The 20905-nt window shown below is 32.5% G+C and overlaps 1 protein-coding gene across 2 annotated transcripts in view; it reads right to left on the bottom strand.

Annotated features, from left to right (window-relative positions):
• The window catches only part of LOC139092231 (uncharacterized), an 80852-nt gene that overhangs the window by 19409 nt on the left and 40538 nt on the right, over positions 1 to 20905 (bottom strand). For both annotated transcript variants that reach the window (XM_070642556.1, XM_070642557.1), the window contains exons 6-7: positions 16189 to 18815; positions 15513 to 16128 (exon numbers count right to left, since the gene is read on the bottom strand). In XM_070642556.1, the coding sequence (XP_070498657.1) occupies positions 15513 to 16128; positions 16189 to 18815 (3243 nt within the window). The remainder of the gene's footprint in view (positions 1 to 15512; positions 16129 to 16188; positions 18816 to 20905) is intronic.

Raw genomic sequence — 20905 nt, 5'->3', positions numbered from 1 at the left:
GCTACTATTCTCTTTGCCTGTTAGGACTTCTTACTGTTCATCACACCCAATTCTAGACCATCATCTTGCAACGAAATTGATTGACACCCCACAAACGCCTAATCAAATTTCAATGAAATAACAAATTCCAGATTCTCGGAAGGACACACTTCTAGACACGAGTATATTACAAAATACCCAACTACCGAGAAAACATCAAAAATTTGACAAGTATTCATGTCTGAAATGAAGTGAATTTCATTCATGGATGGAAGAATTTTTGAATTAAACGAAGGTAGCTGAGGGTTTGGGGATAGGAGGGCTAAAGAGGAGGTAGGGGGTGTTGAAAAAGCTCTTAATCATCACAACCGCTTCTAAATGTTGCCATCCATTTCTAAAACATTCGAAAATTCTCCCACAAAGTATATCCAGCTCCGCCCCTGAACCTCAATAAAAATTCATCTATCAGACAAAGGATGTAGGTTAGATAATAAATTCCATAGAAATAATCGAGACTTAAAAAGTAATTTCTAGAAAGTTTTGCGTGGAAAGGATGCCTTCCTACCTATTAAATCAATGACCGAACTGAGATTTCATATTCCACAAGCATCAGTACGCCACATTATACAACTCAGCATAAAATTTATTGCCTGATATCAAATATCATCTTAATCATAAAAAATCGAGTTTTTATTTATTGACATTTCGAATTTTTCCCACGCACATAAAAAACACACATTAGTTATTGACCTTTCTATTTTTGGTACGGTATTTTTATTTGGTAAAGGATGTTTCGTCATGACACTGAAATATTGTTCTTATGTTGGATTTGTGGGAAGGTTTAACAAGACTTTTTTGTTTTATGTTATGTGACGTCTGAAGTTGAGGGGAAGTTATATTTAGTTTTGAGTATGGTTTGGTCTTCAATTGTGGTCGTAGGTCAGTCTCAACCAGGGTTCGTGCAAAATTGCAGTTCTTAATATAGAAATTAGTAAGCCTGCAGCCTTGGATGAACGATGAAGAACAGAAAATTCATGCCTACAGCCTAGGACGAACCAAAAAGTACAATTCAATGTTGCAGGGATTTGCATCTAAAATGCAGGAACGCAGACATTCGGTTCTTAGTCGAATCCGAGTGTCAAGTGTTAATTTGAATAATTTTGACTAATTTAAGTAATGCAAAGTCTTGAATTTGGTCCAGGGACCTAACCAGAAGTATTTTGAAGAATCTTGTCCAATTAGAGGGGATTTGAACCCGAAAACCTACTGGATATGCCCTTGATGAGGACCAATGTTGATAATATGATGCTTTATTCATGTCTACATCACATAAGAACTTAAATGCAGATCTCCTCAATTCCCAATCAGTACTATCCCATCCATACTCAATTTCCAAGTCCCTCACCCCTCAAAATCCACCTTAGTCACACCATTCTAAACCAATTAACCACAGACTCATTGTGTCTACTCAATTCTATCACTTTTTGTGTCTTCGTTAGACATCGACATGAGTTTATTTCATTTTCATCTCTTTTTTTTTCTCGTGATGCTTATGTACAAGGACATAACAAAATATACAATTTTTCAGACTCATTGCTGTCTAATTAGAGAGAAAAATTATGAAACAAAAAAAAAGCGAGTAAAGAAGAAGTTTTTTTGCGCTTTGATGAGAATATTGTTGAGTTAATTACTCATGTTGCTATTTTAAGATCCTATGGGAATGAAGGTCGTTGGATGTTTCAATGAAGTCGCAAATAAAGTCATTATATAATGATAGAATTATGAAGAATGTTTGATAATAAAGTCACGATTCATAATAAGCTCGAATGACACTTTTTGAAGAATTGACTTGAAAACAGGCTTCAGGAGGTTAATGAAGATTTACTGCAAAAAAGGGGTTTTGAGACATTTAGGGGTTTTAGGGGGGTTTTATTAACATCGAATTTAAGTCAGCTATTTTAGCAATCATATGGACGCCCTAAATGTTCTGTGTTGGAGCCTTCTTAATTTGTGTCGCCCGAAATGGCAATTTAGCGGTGCCCTACCAATTCTAACAATCATTCAAATTATTCGAAAAGATGTCAAATGACGGTCTTTTGACCATCATGAAGACATCCTGACGAATACAACCTTCCAGTGCCATCAATGATATCTCGCTCGGGATTAGAATAATCAATAGAATAGAGGAACGAAATAGAAAATATTTCAAAATTTAATGAGTAATTTCCATTAATTTTGGGTATATGATTTAGTTGTTTGATTTTTTGGAGTCCAGCAGAAAAGGTCAACGGGAGATCTGAAGGCCAATATCCGGTGATTTGAAAATTAATGTAAACATTACAGCAGCTTAACATTAATATTTCGCTTGAATTGTGTAATAATAAAAAAAATATGAAAATGTAGACTGGTCGTCTGGTGGAAGCGGTTGTTATGCCTTAGCTGTATAATGAGAATCTGATTGTGAGTTAGGAGGAGTTTAAAGGTTTATGGACACTAAGAATCTCAGAAAAATCACACATAAAACGGTAAAATCAGATATGGCAAATCATAGACTAATTTAAGAGTATTTTGGACTACTTTGGACCTGATATCGAGCCCATGAGTGTTGATATGAGAGCCATACATCCTAAATTCCACGCAGCAATGCCCTTCATTGCTCATTCTAGAATATTACTCGACTACAAATGAAAATCAACTCTACAAAGTCCTTATCAGCTATATTCCCATCATATTCATCTACCTCCTGCTCCTACTCATCCACCTACTCTTCCCATCCACCCACCTACTCCTCCTATTACAGGCACTCCAAATTACAGGCATCATAAGTAAACGACCTCTATCTGGCTCATCTATTCCACAAAAACAGCAATCACAACAAACTTTTTTTCATCTTTTTCCTCACAAAATCTTTAAGACAATTTTCTAGAAAAACCCATAATCATGTCTACTTCTTCATCTCCACATTTAAAGAGTTTCCGTAAAGCATTTTCATCCCCCAATTAATTAAACGCACTAATCAATTTTAATTAAAATTAATTTCATGAAAACCTCCAAGTTGAGATTTAATTTCTCGACTCAAAAGAAGCAAAAAATTCCTTAATTAATAAAATTATCTTAGTAACTTAGCCTTTTTCTCGACCGTGCTCACCATCACAATCATCAAAAAGTCTCGTGATTGATTTGATGAGAATGAGCGGCACAAAATTATACGCACGACACTCAAAACAGATATTCATAATTAAAATAGCTATAACTTTAATGCCCTTCCCTGACTGACTGAATATGTAGATGTAGATTTTATATCTCTATTTTTTCCTATCGTCATCCAATTAATGGCGCCTATATACACATATGTCTCATGGCTACTGAATTAAAATTATTCTAACACTTGTGACTAAATTTGTAGACTTTTGTGTATTCTCCTGTGAATTTTTGTCATGATTTAAAGGGATTTTTGGTATTGAGATTTTTTTTTGATGAGGTTCTGGGAAGAATGTTGAAGTATTGAAGTTACTGTAGTTAGGATATTTAGGGGTTTAATCTTATTCAGTAAGCTACTCTAAAGGCACATTGCGTGAGACAGTCTGAAAATAATGACTTCAGGCCGTGGTGTCTCTGGATCTGAGTCATATTTGGAAAAAATTGGCTTCAAGCTGGAGTCACGAATTTTGATATGATCCGACATAAAGCCAGAGTCATGCAAGATGGGAAACACTAATTTCTGACTTTTTCGAGTCCTATGCTTATCATTTAACTATCAATGGAACTATTAAAGTTATTTTCAACGCATATGATAGAAATATGACCAACTTAAGGTCAGAAACTTCCCAAAATCCGCTAAATTGTCAATAAATTGCAACCTTTCCATCAATCTACCCCAATTGCCTCAAAAAACAACAAAATCCACTACTCAAGTCATCAAACCACTTCCACTTCCTCATTCATAAAAATTCAGAACATCTAATAAATCACAGAATTTTCGAGTTCGTTCTTTACACAAAATCTGCATGACTGCCTTTCACACCCACAGTATTTATTTCCGATAAATTGCAGAAATTTGAACTTAAAATGCAATATTGCGAGTAATTCAAGCAATAACAAACTTTTCTAGAACATACATTTGTTCTATTGAGGATGATTTATTGGTTACTTCCGAGATTTAATGAGGAAATGGCTCAAAAAATTGGAATAAAATTGGAATTCAGAATGTTTGAAGAAATTAAGGCAGTTGTGGGCAACCTGTGTGTTGATACACACCTTGGTGGTAAGCCTCGACCAAAACCGCTCAAGACATACGATTCATGGCATTTCCAAAATTATTTGGCGGCACACAGATTGCCCACCTCTGATCTAAAGGGTCGTCCATGTATATTGTCAATCAAGAGCGTATTTAAGGAGCCGGGAGGTCAACCCCCTCTTATACATACTTATATTGACTTATGTCTAGGAAGAAGGAAGCTTCCCGAATTTCAGATATCACATGTAATTGACCTTGATACTCAAAATTAACAACAAAATACCTAAAACATAAATATTTTCAAAAAATAACTTACATCCTCTAAATTGACAAAATTATTTGGCCATGGTAATGAAGATAAATCAATACTGGTCTTTGCCGATTGTGGACGATTTTCTTGATCATCCTCCGAATCCGAACAGATACTCAACGGCATGATTTATTTATGAGATTAATGTTGTTGATGTTTATAATTTGTTATTTTTATTCACTACATTTCTTCTTATTCTTTCTAAGTCTTCTGACTAATTTGTTTCTTTTTGAATGTTTTTTTTTTTATATTTTTAAACTACACAATTTTCAAAGTCCAACAAAAATAAATTTTTTATTTCTTTTTTTTTGTATTTTTTTGATGTATGTAGAGTTAATGCACTTTAATGGTTAATTTGTTTCATCATCAAAATATTTTATTACACTGGAATCAGCAGAATATTAAGTAAGTCGATAGTTCTGAGTATTTTGTTTGTTTGATTGGAATTAAATTGTGATATTAAATTTATTGTAAAAAATATTGAAAAATTTAACGAAATTTAAGTTTTTCAATTTCTTTTTTAAAAATTTTAACTGATTTTTAAATTTAAAAATTTTAATTTTTTTAATTTAAAATTTTTCAAATTTTTGAATTTTTTGAATTTTTTGAATTTTTTGAATTTATAAAATTTTTAAAATTTTTAAATTTTTTGAACTTTTTAAAATTTTAAAAATTTTAATTTTTTGTTGAATTTTTTTAAATTTTTTATTTATTTTAATTATTTATTATAATTAATAAGTATTAAATTTTGGAAAATTTTAAATTGTTTTTAAAGTTTAAAATTTAGGTATTTTTCGCAATTTTTTTATTAATTTATTTGAATTTTAAAAAAATAAATTTTCACAATTTAATTCCAAAAAATTCTACCAAAAAAACCCTCAAAGCAATTAATAAAGTTCAACATTTTCCGCAACAATAACAATAAAAACAGCAAAAAAAAGTTCAACAAATTTTTTTAAAACAAATTTTAATTTTCTCGACTCAATAAATTCATTTTTTTTTTCAATTCTAAAGCCAACAAAGATGAAACAAAATTGCGATGGGAAATTAAATTGAATTGAAATTGGCATTTTCTTTTCATTCGATTCTATTAATAGACCAGAAATATGTAAGTAGGTAAGTAAATAAAGACATAAATTTCCTCACTTTTTTTCTCTTCATTTCTCGTCATTACTCCTCCTTCTTCCTTTTCATTCCTATTTCATATTCCACAAAAGTGGATAAAATGTCAACTTTTTATTCAAGACGAGCAGTGAGCACAAAAATGGCAAAAAGAATCTCTTTTTTAAAAGTCGATTTAATTCAAGTTGACTTTACTCAAGTTGGCTTTACTCAAGTTGACTTGACTTCAAGTTCAATTTATTTTGAAGGATCAGTGAGCATAAAATGACTTAATAATATCTTTATGTTAGATATTTACTTTACTCAAGTTGATTTTATTCAAGTCAACTTTACTCAAGTTAATTTTATTCTAGTCAACTTTACTCAAGTTAATTTTATTCTAGTCAACTTGACTTGAAGTAAATATTTTATGCGGAACGATCGATCAGCAAAAAAAAATGACTCAAGAATCTCGTTTACTAATCTACTTTAATTAAGTTGGTATCACTCAAGTCAACTTTACTCAAGTCAACTTGACTTAAATTTCAATTTTTATTCCATACAAACAATGCGACAAAAAATGGTCCAAGAATCTCTTTTTTGTCATCCTCTCAATATTATCATGGGAAATTTAATACTACTCATCATGCCACGGGTCTTGAGTGGCTGTTTAAATTATATCAACCGTGATGAGAATTTGTCATTTTTAAGAGGAAATTCATTAAGAAATTGAGACTAATTTACATAAAATTTTGTATAATGTGTAATTTCAGGACATCCTAAAATACATTTTTATGGCTCATTATCTATCAAAATAGCAATTCTACCTTAAAAAGTCATGAATTATAGATAGAAATTATAGACGAAACCTATCAACCGCATTAGAAGACTTACATTTATTATTATAAATGATTTTTCCATATAATTCAATCAATAATCTAATAATATAGCATGAACATTACTTATTCATGAGTTACATAGGTAGATATTGTATCAATGAACATGAATTGACGTCAAACACATTATAGTGTGACCATCATATGGAACATTAAGCACATTAGACTATTTATAAGTGTCAAAATTAACTCCTATTAACATAATCTAAAAAAAAGGCTAGTAAAAGTCCATAAGCATAAGGAAGAATAAAGTGACAACTACTTCCTACAACTAAGTTTGTCGTAATCTTTTGCATTTTTTATTAAATTATGGGAGATTAAGGGTGATTTTGTTGAATCATTTCATGGAGTGTGACTGGATTAGAAGCTTAAGTAGTTGAATAATTAATTTAAATTATTGCGCCATTTCTTGACCTATAGGCAATTAATTAATGGTTTAAAGGTCATTGGCTTGTGGAGTTTAGTATTTAGGGATGTTAAAGGAAAGAAAACTGAGTGACAATTTAGAATTTCAATTTATTTGAGCAGTTTAACTTTAATTGAGACATTCGTTGCTCATTTCAGGATAAAAAATGGCACTGAAATGGCTGAAAATCCTATTCCAGGCTAGCATGTCTTTGTTTATAGACCGGATTGAATGAAATTCATTCTCAAGTTGACTGAAGCTGGATTTTTGATCATTTCTACCCCGTGTGCTTTCCTGGTATGTTAAAAAGATAGAAAAGGAGGTATTTCGAATAACGGATACCCAGTGGGACTCGAACCCACGACCTACGGACCTAAGACTTCCGGTCGCATGCTCCTACCACTGAGCTATCGTGGGTTATTCGACTATATGGCAAAACGCTTCTGCACTTCTAATAATATTCCATTGAAAGACCCTCTCAGGAATCCATTTCCAATAAGGCATAGTTAAATTTAACTACTAAACGACCTAATGCCATTAAAATTCCCGAAAATCCTAAAATATCCCAGCACTTCTTAAACTTAATTTTGAAATTCTTTTTAAATTTTTGGGAGTTTCCATTTCTTGGACAGATATGAACACTCTTCTAGCCACACTAGCAGTGTCACGAAACTTATTTCAAGTAGCACTACTCAAGTAAATCCACAACTATAATTCCATCACATGCCATCTTTCATTAAACAAAATACACAACTACATAAGTAGAGTCTATGCATAAAACTTTATTTACGCGGTCAATCATCTGCTCAAGTGTTCGTTAAGCTGCGAAAAAAAATCTAATTTCCGTTAAATGAATTAATAAATATATTGAATTACTGTTCACGTTCGTAAAGGAATTGAAGCTTAATGCGAGGAAAAGTAAAGAGAAAAAAGATTAAGGAACAAAATTGTTTTCCGAACTTATTAAATTGAGATGAAGCTCAAAAAAAAAGTTAATCACTTCACAAAGATCCACAAAGATAAATAAGTACGAAAAAAATCTCGTGTCATAGCTCGACGCACTGCTATATCCGCGATCTTAATTGTTGCTTTACATCCGAACAACTGAAAATATTTTTTATGTCAAAAAAACACAAAATTGCCTTTCAGAACTAAAGTGCTTCAAAGGTGAGCGGTAAGCAATAAAATACTGACGTGAATGAGCATGGAATGCTCTGAGATGAGGACGAGGACACATGGAATTTTCCTCTCGCGAGAGAAAAACTTTTTCATGCTCACGAAAAATTTTTTGTGTATTTTTGTTCTCATCCATTCGAGGATTTGAGTATTTTTGGTATAAAAAGTTTTTTTTTTATGAATTTGTTATTTTTTTTTTTTATTTATTTCTCTGAATTTATTAAAGCGAAGCACTTTTTGAACGAAAATAATCTTGAATAATCTTTTCTTTTTTTTTGTGTATTGATGAACATTTTCTACGCATCGCTCAAATGCAGGATGATAAAAGAACATTTCACCTTCAGTTTTATGGACAGACTTTAGCGATTTAATTGAAATTAATGGGAATTTTAATATTTGAATGTGATGAGGAAGTATAAATAGACAATTTTTGACAATTTAATTGAGATATTCATTGAGAAATGGGGAAAAATCTGCCCACAGGTCGGAACTTCACTTAATCCGGTCTCAGATGAGAGGACTCTTACGATCAAGTTGACTTTTTCTAAAGAATTATAGAATTTTGACATCTTAAAACTGGCTTGAAATATAGCACGGAGCCAACTTTATTCAAGTCAACTTTACTCAAGTTAACTTTAATCAAGTTGACTTTATTCAAATTTACCATATAGGACTCAGATGCTCTCACTTCTAATGCACTTTTGAACCAGCTTGAAATAAAGCTCATGGTCGATTTTACTCAGGTCGAATTCAGTCAAGTCAATTTTACTCAATAAATTTTACTCAAGTTGACTTTACTCCACTCCTTTACCTTAAAACTGGCTTAAAACATAGCTTTAAGTCAAGTTTACTCAAATTTTTATTTTTAATAAAATTGAATTTACTCAAGTCAACTTTACTCAAGTCGGCTTTAGTCAAATTGAATTTATTTAACTCAAATTCACCCAAATAAAGTCGATTTCAAGTTATAATTTTCACGATTCAAGTTGACTTGACTTCAGGTTATACTTGAAATATGTAGATAAATCACCCCATTCAAATATTTCCAGCTTTTTGATTCCATATTCTATACCCAAAAATCTCTCTATTTTCACATAAATAAGCCTATTTGAAAGTAAATCTTCAAGACAAAAAACTTGATGTTTACTCTAAGTTTGTCTAAACTGTGAAGGCCAAATATTCGCACATCTAATTTCGTAGAGAAAGAAAAATAATGTCTGGTTTTCTGGTCTGGGTTAAACTAATTCTCGAATTTAGCCATTGAACTTCACAAGTATTTTGTTTATTAATAATTTATGAATATTGGGAGGTTCTTGTAAGCTATAAGAGCATTTATGATGTAATCAGTATCAATTTGTTGATCAGACATGGAATGTCTTGTTTGTTTGCTTAATATAAGTGAGTTTTAGGAAGGGAAATGCTAAGCTAATCATAAACTGTATTCAAAGAAATTTTAGAAATCATGTCAGGAAGTTCTGGGATTTTATGGGGATTTTTGGAGTTTACATGCCGAGAAAATGTTTGAAGGTAAGGAAAATAGGAGGAATTAAGACGAAAAGTCAAGCTTTCTGAATTTTCATCAAAAAACTCTCAATTTGAAGCTAATTTTCAATTTTGTTTAAAGCTGCATCAGTCTGTAGAGATGCCCGAGCAACACTAGTAAAAAAAGCTCCCCACAGAGCTTTCAAGGCTCCCTTAAAGCTCTTTAATGAACACCAACTTAAAGATGACTTGGTGTGGCTCTCATATGGCTGTCAAGTTGAGACGGCTACCGTGTGACTTCCATACGGCTCCCAAATCGCGACAACTTCCATTTACTGTAAGTAAATGAGCTTTAACAGACCAAAAGCTCTATGTCGCAGCTTTCATCATGTGTCACTCGGGATATTCCATCTTACAGCACATTAAATTCCCATTTTCATTAAATTTTCCATTACTTTAACGCTCCAGCATTCATATTTTTTCCTTTTATCTTTCATGTCATGTTCATAGCACAGAGGATCATTTTCATAAAAAAAGCTCACATGAGAACTTTAAACCTTGCAATAAATCTAGACAAATGGCTTAACAGCTTTACATCCTTAAAGTTGAAGTTGCTGCTAAACTCATGTCAATTCAAATGTAAATCCCAAGTATGGAAATATTCACATGATTCTTAAAATCAAAATTGCAAAGAAATTTTCCTTAGAAATAATCAAATTTGTTAAGCTTTTGTTAATTTTCAATTGAAATCCATAACACAACATGAGATTCTCGAAAATAAAATTTCATTCATTACAGCAACATTTCTCTTAGTTACTATAAAACTTGTTGCAAGTAATTTCAATGAGCAATTGTTAGAGAATTTCCTAGAATTCAAGCCCACATGATTCGCATCAAATTATCCAAATGTGCTACGTTTCACTGATTCAATATTTATTGAAATAGAAAAAAAAAATATTTAAAAAAATATTGGAAAATTTCAAGGTTTGGAAAGGATGATTTAGAGATTATTATAAAATTATTGAGTTAATATTCATTGTTTTAAAGCAAACGGAGGAGCATTATGAGTCAAATCGAGGAGCAATGTGAATCAAATTGAGTAGCACCTGAGCAGCAACCTTAGTGACACTATGCCTTAATTTCAGTAGCACTATCAAACTAGCACTGCGCATCAAACCGTTAAGCACTTTGCATCAAACTGAGGAGCACTGTGCATCAAAACGAGTAGCACTGTGTAGCAACCCAACTGGCACTATGCTTCAAATTTAGTCGCACTATGTATCAAGCCGAATAGCACTGTGAGTAGAACCGCAATTTTCCGTGTAAAAATGAGTCGAAACAAGCAGCAACCTTCTGTCTTATCGTTAATTCGACATTATATCGAATCTTTAGCAAACTCGGTTTGCCATATGCCAGGAGCATATCTAGAAAATTAGGCAGGGAGTAAGGGGGTGACTGTTATGTAGTTTTTTGCATGGAAATCAAAAATGTAAGGAGGATTTTGTGATTTTAGTCTCGGAAAAGCCTAGCAAAATTATTCTTTAATTTTTTTGCAAAAGCTTTTTTTTGGTAGCTTGAAGTCAATAATCCTATGCAGGAAACTGTTTGTGGAACTAGCTTTTAGAAGAATTAAAAGGGTTCCGATGTGATGGCGCATTTTTGGACTTTTGAAACCTATAGTTCTGCCAACTCTGACTTCTACTTTAATTATATGGCAAATCCTAATCCGAACAGCACACTGTGTTTGGTAGGGTATCGCTACAATGCCGTTTTATTACTAAGACTTGAATCTATCTAGACTGCACCGTGACGACTAATTAAGACTCATTTTTATGGAGAAAATTATGATCTACTGCAATGTGTAGCTCGGGTACTCGAGTTACCCACTCCATCGCACACAAATCATCCTTAACATCATTATTATTTTACATAATTTCATACATTGTTGTCCACACAACTAGCATAAATGAACCACTCAAGGTTAAAATCAACAGATACTTCAACGTTCTAATCATAAAAAATTAAATCGCAAAATGCTGAACTTTAACATATTCCACACAAAATATTCATAAATTTTATTATTATTTCCATCCACAACCACAATTAAATCCTTCCATTTTAATTACATTTACTGTTAACTATTTTTTTTTTATTTTAATTTATTATTTTCATTAAGTTTTTTATTTCTGTTCCATCGAATGTCCAATAAACTTTCACACAATTGCCATTCGTCCGAATAGAGGAAATATGAAGATATTATAGGACAGGATAAAAAAAAAAGTATTTTTTTATGTATAAAAATAAATATAAAATTGCACCACACGATAATAATAACTCATTTCAAATGGACTGTGTCTCGATATCTGAGTAACGAAAAAAAAGTAAAGTATCTCTGCAATTTTCATTCTGATAAAAATAAATTTATGGCCTTCTTCAATGTAAACTGAGCGAGAGCAAGAAGAGTTTTTGCGAGAACGAGAGCGTGTGCTGTTGTGCATAGCGTGAAGGTTACAAAGTGGATATACAGGATGGAAAAAAAAATTCACTAAGATAAACATTGGAGATGAATATTATTATTATTATTTTGTTTGCCACTGTGAGACACGACACACGCTTCTTGAGAATATTGGATATTGGTTTTCCATGCATTCAATTTCGTTATTTATCGGCTTCGTACTCAATGTGAGTCATGAAAAGGAAATTTATTCATGTATATATCTTAATTGTGCGCATGATCGACAGTCAATCAGACTCTCAATTTTTAGTTCCTTGCCTCTCTTTTTTGGTCTAATAACTATCTTAAATAAAATGAAAATAGCCGCAAATGTTCGGTTATAAATTTTACAACCAGTTGATATATGAAAGCTTACATATGTCTTTCTCATGAAGGTTTGCACAGTTCGTCGTCGTTGCTGCTGTGTAGAAAAAAATATATTTTACGGCAAAATAAGAAAAGAAATGAGTAACACGTGGCCCATCATCATCATCAATCTATTCTAATTCTGTCTCTGTCTAGCAATTTTCTTTTTTTTTTCTTTCCTTATGTATACAGCATACATATGTTCTCAAATTGCACTCATTACTTACTTCTAATGGAAATTCACTAGATGTGGTATTTGGTCTTGTTAGATTGACATGTCATAGTTTTAATTTACACAATGTTAATATTTACATTGAGAACATGATAGTTAAATATGAGACTGTGATTAAGGTTTGGATGTGGTTGGGAAGTTGTGATTTTAAGTTCAATTTGTGATTTGTAAAGATTTATTAATTTTGATTTGTTTGGAGTTTTTGGAATTTAAACTTGAAATTTAATAGAAATTGAAGAATTTTAAAGTATGAAAATTTAAAATTTAACTTAAAATATTTGAATGACAAGATTTGCAATAATTAAAAGAAAATTTAAATAAAAAATTTAGAATTTCATAAGAATATAAATTAAAATTTGGCATTTCAAATAAATTTGAATTGAAATTTAAAATCTTCAAACTTTAAGAAATTGAAAATTCAAATTTTTCAAGAAAATAAAATGATCAAAGATCTGTTTTTTTTTTTCAATTTAAAAACAATTTTCTCAAAATAGGTAATTTGAAATATATAAAATGTCAAAATTTTAAAGGATTTGTAAGTTTAAAATTCAAAAGTTTCAAAGAATTAAACAAATTTAAATTTAGAGGTCAAAAACTTGAAGATTTGGAGTTTAAAATCTAAAAAGCTTTGAAAATAATAAAAAATCTAAAACTTGAATGATTAGATGAATTCAAATTTTTGAAAAATTTAATTTTTTAAATAATTTAAATTTTAAATCAAAAATCAAATTATAAAAGTCAATTAAGATTAGTTATAAGAGTCTATAAAAAGTTTAAACTAACTTAAAATGAAACTTTTTAAGAATTTCAAAATTTCAAAATTCAAAACTTTTAAATTTTCAAAATTTAAAAAGTAAAATGTCAAAAAATTTAAAAGTTTAAAAACCGAACTTTCTCACAAATTTAAAAAAAAAATGTCAATCTGTAATCTCACAATGCATCTAATCCCAAAAATACACCAATTCAATTCAATTCCTCTTAATCCAATTACAAATTCAATTGAAACAAAAATTTCCACAATAAATTTTCAGCAGTAACTTTTTATCATGTGGGTGATATTTGGGAATTTCCGAAAGCGAATGAGCATTTTGGCAACGGAAATAAATTTTAATTTTATAAACATTGATCAATGTGTTAGCGCCAGAAGTTTCTTGTGTCCATTTTTCAATTTATATTATTTTACGCATTTTGATGATTTGTTTTGTTTATTGACTTTAGAGGTTTAGAGCTTGACTAGCTAAATTTGCCTTAAATACATGGATATAGATTAATTCAAAAATCTCAGCAATTATGCAATTTCCTTCTAAAAATTTTCCACTTCCAATCTCATCATAAATTTTAATGTCCAACAAAATTTCGCACCTTAAATTCAAACGCGTAAGAATCTATAAACTTTCCACTGTATATACGTTAATAAAAAGGAAAATTCGAATTTCCAAAAAATCTGTAAAATTGCGAGAATGCGTTTTAATTTTAGATTCAAAATACGTCAAGGCACTTTAAATAAACGTTGATTATCATCACTCATATTAATAATGCATCTATCATAATCATTATTTTTGTTTGAAATATTACCCAATTTATCCATGAAGAAAGTATGAGAAAAAAAATGAAAGGAAATTTTCTGCATGTGTTGCCATAAAATTTTATTTTTATTGATCTCCGACTGCACACATTAAGAATTCTTCTTTTTATTTACTATATATTCATAAAAAAAATGGAAATTTTTTCTCGTCTTTCTTTTTTTCTTTGTAATAAGTTTTATTCCTTCTTTTTATTAAGTATTTGATGAAAGTGAGGATGTCATTTGATACAGATTGTGGGTATAGAGCGCATTTTTAAGATAATACCCTGTTATAGTGCAAGATAGCTAACCTTTGCAAGTTGCAAGTGTCTATAAATGACCAATAGAACATGAATTTGAGTTATGGTTCATTCCTGGGATTATTAGACTATACCTAATCGACAAATTAGTAATGATGCTAGGTAAAATTCTATATTAAGCATAAAGTAAACTAATCATTATCATCATCACATCCTGGGCGACACAAAGGAGGTATAGACCGCCAATTGGAATGAACTTTGAACTCATAATTGCTTCCAACAATCACATGAAGATCCAGTGTTACTCAAACTAGACTTGAATTTCAAGCTATGGCTTGAATTTCGCTCAGTTAAGGTTGATACTATCTATATAAGTTGCCGGAATTATAGTTTATACTGGATAGTGTCTTTTAGTACTCTATATGTCCTAGCAGGCAAAGAGTGTGCCTCCTCAAGTACAGAATAAACTGAGAGCAACGCTTACTAGCTCATCTAGTTTATTTAAGGGGAATAAGCTCTCGAGAGCATGATCATTGCCTGTCAGCATATGAGTTCAAAATATATACCTTGAATGGAGGCCGTTTAATCGAGAGGAACGGCCTCAAGACAGTCTAGTGTAACTCTGATGTGGAGTTAAATTTGGCAAAATTGAGTCCATCGTCAATTAGAGTAAATTTAAAGCAATAATAGGTCTGGTCAGATATTAGCAGCTTCTGACACTAATAATAACCAGATTATCTCAAATGTCTTACAGACCAACCCTCCCAGTGTCCAATTTTTCACAAAAATTAATCAACATCTTCCTTCCTTAACTTTCCACTTTTTTTCTGTCATTCAACCTCTAATATTTATATCCCCAAAAGAAAAATCCTACAGCACGCAAAACTCACACGAAGTAAGTGAAATCACTCATTATACTTCTTATTTCCATTTCTCTTAGTCATTCACGGGTTTAAAAAAATCATCCGCGTGTACCTCAAAATATACACAAAATATATATATTACTCACCAAATTATTAAGGCTGTTTAAAACGGCTAATGGTAATCCACTGCTATTATTATTTCCACTATTTCTCATTTGATGCTTTTTGTTCTGTGATGTTTGATCTGTCAAAATTTTCTCACTTGATCCTTTCAACAATTCAGCAAGCAATTCGGGTGTCGCTGCCATATTTTTTGGCGTTTCCGGTGTATTAAGCGTAAATGCTTTTTCAGATGGTGCCGTTGATACGCGAAGTTCGTCATAATTTCGTTTTTGTATGAATTTATCGCTGTAATTCTTTTTTGAATGCTTATCGCTTATATCCGATGATGCTCGTTTTGGTGACTTTTGATCGACTGATAAATGACTGTCGAGTGACAGCTTTTTAGGAATTCCTTCAGACCTTAATGACAAATGATCACTGTCGATTCGTCTTTGATCGACACTGCTTGGATATTTCTTGTGATTTATTGGCAGTGGATCTGGTGATGGCGTCTCTATAAGTGGAACTGGTGATGAGCCTGCACGTTGATGCATTGGAACTGGTAAGGAGTCACCGCCACCGCCTTTGCGAGCCTTTGAACGGCTGAAAAATCCACCGCTGCTCTCGTTGGAATCGAGGGAACAATTTGACTTTTTGACACTGGAATAAAAATTTTGGAACTTAATAATTGTGGATTTACATTTTTAACCTTCAACTTACCTGTCACTTCTACATAGTTCCTCTAATATTCCATCATAATGAACTTTCGTTGGCTTCTTCATCTCAGCTTCCAACATCTGCCCGTATGGACCTCGCAATGGTCTTTTTGAATATCTCTTAAGATCTGCATCATTGCCAGGTGCTGGTGATGAACTGATTCGATCCCTAGAGGATCCTCTGTCACTCTCATTGTCAGAAATAGACTCAGATCGTGGGAAAGTCGCTCTGTATTGCTTATTTTGTGGCGATAGGATTGATCCTTGATCATCACGTTCATCAGAACTTTGATATGTAAGGCTTTGTCGTCGAGAAGACTTAGAAGGCCATATTGGTGGTTTAGTTTGTGATCCATACTCAGAATCAGGTGTGTAAGGCTCCGATCCAATAGACTCAGATTGACGTTGAATTGTTGGTTCCGAAAATGAGAAATCAAGTCCATGACTTTTCTTCAACTTCCTTTCCTCGCTCGGTACTCTCCTTTGATGCTTTGGTGGACCATAAATGTCCTCATTTGTTGCATACTCAAATGATGTGTCTTGTGACCGCTCAACTGCCGGCCACTGTATGTAAATTCCTTTCCGTCTCCGAGACTTGTCAAGCTTCCTTTTATCATCGAAATTACTATTTGGTGATGCATTTGGTGATGATTTGTCACTTCCAGAATTTGCGTCATTACTGTGTCGCTTACGAACAGTCAGTTCCGTAAATTCTGTATCGCTTTTATCAAACGAACCTTTATCAAAGCTTCCTGGTTCCGGCGATGACTCAATTGCTTTTAACAAATCAAATTTACTTCCATCTGGTGTGCCACGATCACTCGAACTAAGTTCAAGGTCAGGACATATTAAATTCACAATATTTATGTTAGCATTTCCAATAGCATTTGTGAGAAATTTATGCTCCTCGTTCAAAGTTTCCGCGACAGTCTCAAGGACTTCTTGAATTTCAGGCGATATTCGTATTTCCTCCACACTCTCAAAGCTCTTTTGTGGCACGAGTTCTTCTTTATTACTTTGCGGAATTTGTGTTTTCACGACATTACATACCTCCTCGTGTGGCTGAATGTTCTCCTTTAATTTCTCAGTTATTTCATCCAATTGAAGTGCAACATTATTCAATTCAACTTCTGGTATAATTGGATGATGGTGTGGATGTACATTTGACACATGCTCAATATCTGATTGTGATTCAGTTCCATGTGTGTCAATTGAGTCTTGTTTCTCAATACTCGAATCACTTATAATCTGTCTGGTTGTTTGTGTGTCTAAATCAGAACTAATTTTATCATTAATTGAGTTGAGGCTCTCGACAGCATTAATATTATCCATAGAATTAAGATTAGAATGAAGATTATCTAAGGATATAAAGTTGTTGTTGGCACGAAGGTTATTAAGGTTATCCAATGAGTTATAATTGTCTAGATTTATAAGGCTACTGAAGTTAGGCTCAAAATTATAGTCTGGATTGAGATTTTCATTCGAGTCACTTGGCATCTCCCCATTAAGTCTTATTTCTATGAAATTCTCAATTACTTTGGCTTGCGGTAAGACTTCCTCAGATATTGGATGACAGAACTCTTCACCGCCATTTTCAGGCAAGTGTGTCCATTCCTTCTCAACACATTCAAAGACAGGAATTGGAATTAAGCATGTTGTGGCTTGTTGAAGTTGATCGAATCTTTGTAGCTTTGGTGATACGGACAGAAGTGGAGGTTCTTCTTCAATTAACGGTTCCAATGTCATTTCATTAGCCTGGACAACATTCAATTGACTCTCAATGCTGTGCTGCTCAGCTAAACTCTCAGCCATTGGCTCCTCATCTATTGTGTCTATGTCTGAATTTCTCTTCGATGGCGATTCCGCTTGATCTGAATATTTATCATCATCTAAACTTATGCTGCATTCGGACTTTAATGGATATTTTTCTCTATCAAATTCCAGTTCACCTAATATTAATTGTGGACTTGGACTTCGTTCCATTGATTTATGTCTAATTGAATTTTTTAATGCTTGAATGTCTGACTTTACATATTTTCCTGATTTTGCATCAGCTTGTGAAAATGAGGCACTTCTAAAAATGATATTTCGTTGTGTATACGAGCCAATAATTGTCCTCGATTCCGGCCGACTTAATTTCGTCGCAAGTTCATCATCCTTCGTTGACGTTTTCTCATTTGATCGGTTTAGCGCTTCTAAATTTGATGCACTTGTATTAGGACGTAAAAGTTTTGCCAATTGTCGTGTCAGTTGACCGGAAAGTAAACTTGATGGCTCAACAGATTTTGACTTTCCAATGTGCTGTAAATCAGGTTGATGATCTGAACATGCTAAATTATCTACTGATGATGCTGTACTATTTCGTTTAAATTTTCTTGGCGGTGGAATTGGAGCGATGACAGGAAGTGGAGGTGGAACAGGCGGTGATACTGCTGGCGGTGAAACTGATCGTGAATTTAATTTAAATGATCCAGTTTTATTTCCTTTAAGCTTCTCAGTTAGCTCTCTAAGTCTCTCTGTTTTACTACTTGATGGCTTGCGATCGGGCGATGATGATGCTGATGATGAAGATGCCTTGCGACCAAAACCAAATTTTTGTAGTGCATTTCGTCGACTTTTTTCCATTATTATCTGAAAAAATAAATAAAGACAGAAATAAATTGAATTTTAATTAGACGAAAAAAAGTTTCTTAATTAACTTAAAATTTCAATCAATTAAAAATAAATTGTGAATTTTTCTCAACGAGCAAATGCAAATTAATGCACAGATTTCATCTTCACATCCATCATACGTTTATGAAAAATCTCATCTTGAAATTCTATTTTGTTTTAGGGGGATAATATAGATGTAAAATTGTTGATTTTTTTTCTGAGATTAAATATATTGTAAATTTGAATTTAGAGGAGATTTTCAGCTTTTGGAGTGTGTCTTATGTCTGACGACAAGTTAGGGCTTACGAATAGGAGGCTAAGTGAAGATTTATCAGATCTGGTCATTTGAAATTTGATTTGAGTGATATAAAACTGACTAAAATGATTCAAAAATGATGAATAATTCAACTCTTCATTTTTGACCTAACCCCACTTTATTTTGGGATACTTAAAATACATTCCATACTCTATCACATTAAGCAAGACTTTACACTTCGTTTTTATTGCTCATAAGAAAGTGTCAAGTTGCCTGTTAACATACAATAAGCACAAGAACATACGATGAGTGCATCAAGTGATATTATGACATCGTGGCGCTGCAATGTAAGCATTATCATTGTTAAATCCCGAATAAAACAAATCGGCATCAAATGGGTTAATTGATCAAAAATACGGCCCTAGGCTAGCGTAACTATGACTTGGTGACTGAATCGGTATAAATCTGGCACCAACTTGTATTATTCAAGAAATATTCATGCAATAAACCAGTGATCGGTAGCCTTTATTGTGCCATGAAACATGGATCTTGGGCTTTGGTGACAATTCATGCCCGAAACCTCATATGACATGCAATCCATGGCATTTCCATTATCCCCCGATCTCGAACTCCAAGTGGACTCAAATTTGCCATTAAATTGAATCGACTTAACTCATCTGTCCATGAAATAATCAAGTCGATTTCAAGCTATTAATTTAACATTTCACTGAATTTCATCACACCATTTACCCCCCTCAATTTCCTTCTAATTTCCCAGTTAGTTAAATAAACTTAATAATTTTTGAGGCGAGAAGAAAAATTGCGGTTGAATAACGACAGAAGAAGAAGAGGTAAAAGGAAAACAAATGAGATGACATTGAATTTAATGAATCATGCAGAAGGAAAAATTATGAAAAATCTACAATGTTTGTTAGTTCATGAGACATGCTCTTGGACGATTAATTGAAGGTGATTTAATATAAATATTAAAGGAAATTTACGAAAATATATTTTTTGAAAAAGTCGTGACTGAAGGGATTGAGTAATTAATAATATTTTGAGGAACATGAGAAATGGAAAGTGATGGAATTCCTTGACATTCTGATGATGTGGGATTGGATTTTATGTTGATGTTGAATTTTCAGTGTCAATGTTGGGGTCTAGAGACGAAGATAAGGCGACTTGAAGGCGACAGAACAGTAACATAAGAAGGTAGCAGAAGAAGTCATTTAGACTGGAGCAGACACGTGGTTAACAACTTTTATGCCGCTATATGATGCATAGATTGCTCATTAATAGGATATTTTCATCATCAACATCAATATTGGGTCCTAGAGGCTATAGAGCATTCTATTTTGGGTTCAAACTGAACCTTGAGGTTGCAGACTAAGACAACATTAAGGATATAGTCAGCTGGCACCTAAAAAACCGGTAGCCGGTGTGATTCTGGCCATTGTACCGAATCTAACATCAAATCGCAGTCATGCAAGTCTAGAGTCAGATTTTAGATCGATCAACCGACTTGTGCTATTCAGAGGAAGATCAATGCTAGCTATATCAAGCCTCCTATGCAAAAATTCTGAATTCAAAAATTCCCACAAAAATCCAACAAATTGCACAAAATATTCATCAAAATAATCATTAAATCACTAAAATTCATCACAGCATCTTAATCATCAACTTAACAAAAATCCCTCAAAATATCGCAGCTGTTAAGTTTTCATTTAATGACCAGCACATCTATAAAGTAACCAGTTCACACCAGTAAAACCGCAAATTTTTATATCGTCCATTTATCTTCAACAGAATTGAC

Source organism: Chironomus tepperi, unplaced genomic scaffold (assembly GCF_022539635.2).
Source record: "Chironomus tepperi strain 1889 unplaced genomic scaffold, CSIRO-AGI_Ctep_v1 contig_298, whole genome shotgun sequence".
In the NCBI taxonomy this organism is placed as follows: Eukaryota; Metazoa; Arthropoda; class Insecta; order Diptera; family Chironomidae; genus Chironomus; species Chironomus tepperi.
This window is presented reverse-complemented; position numbering and strand designations above follow the sequence as displayed.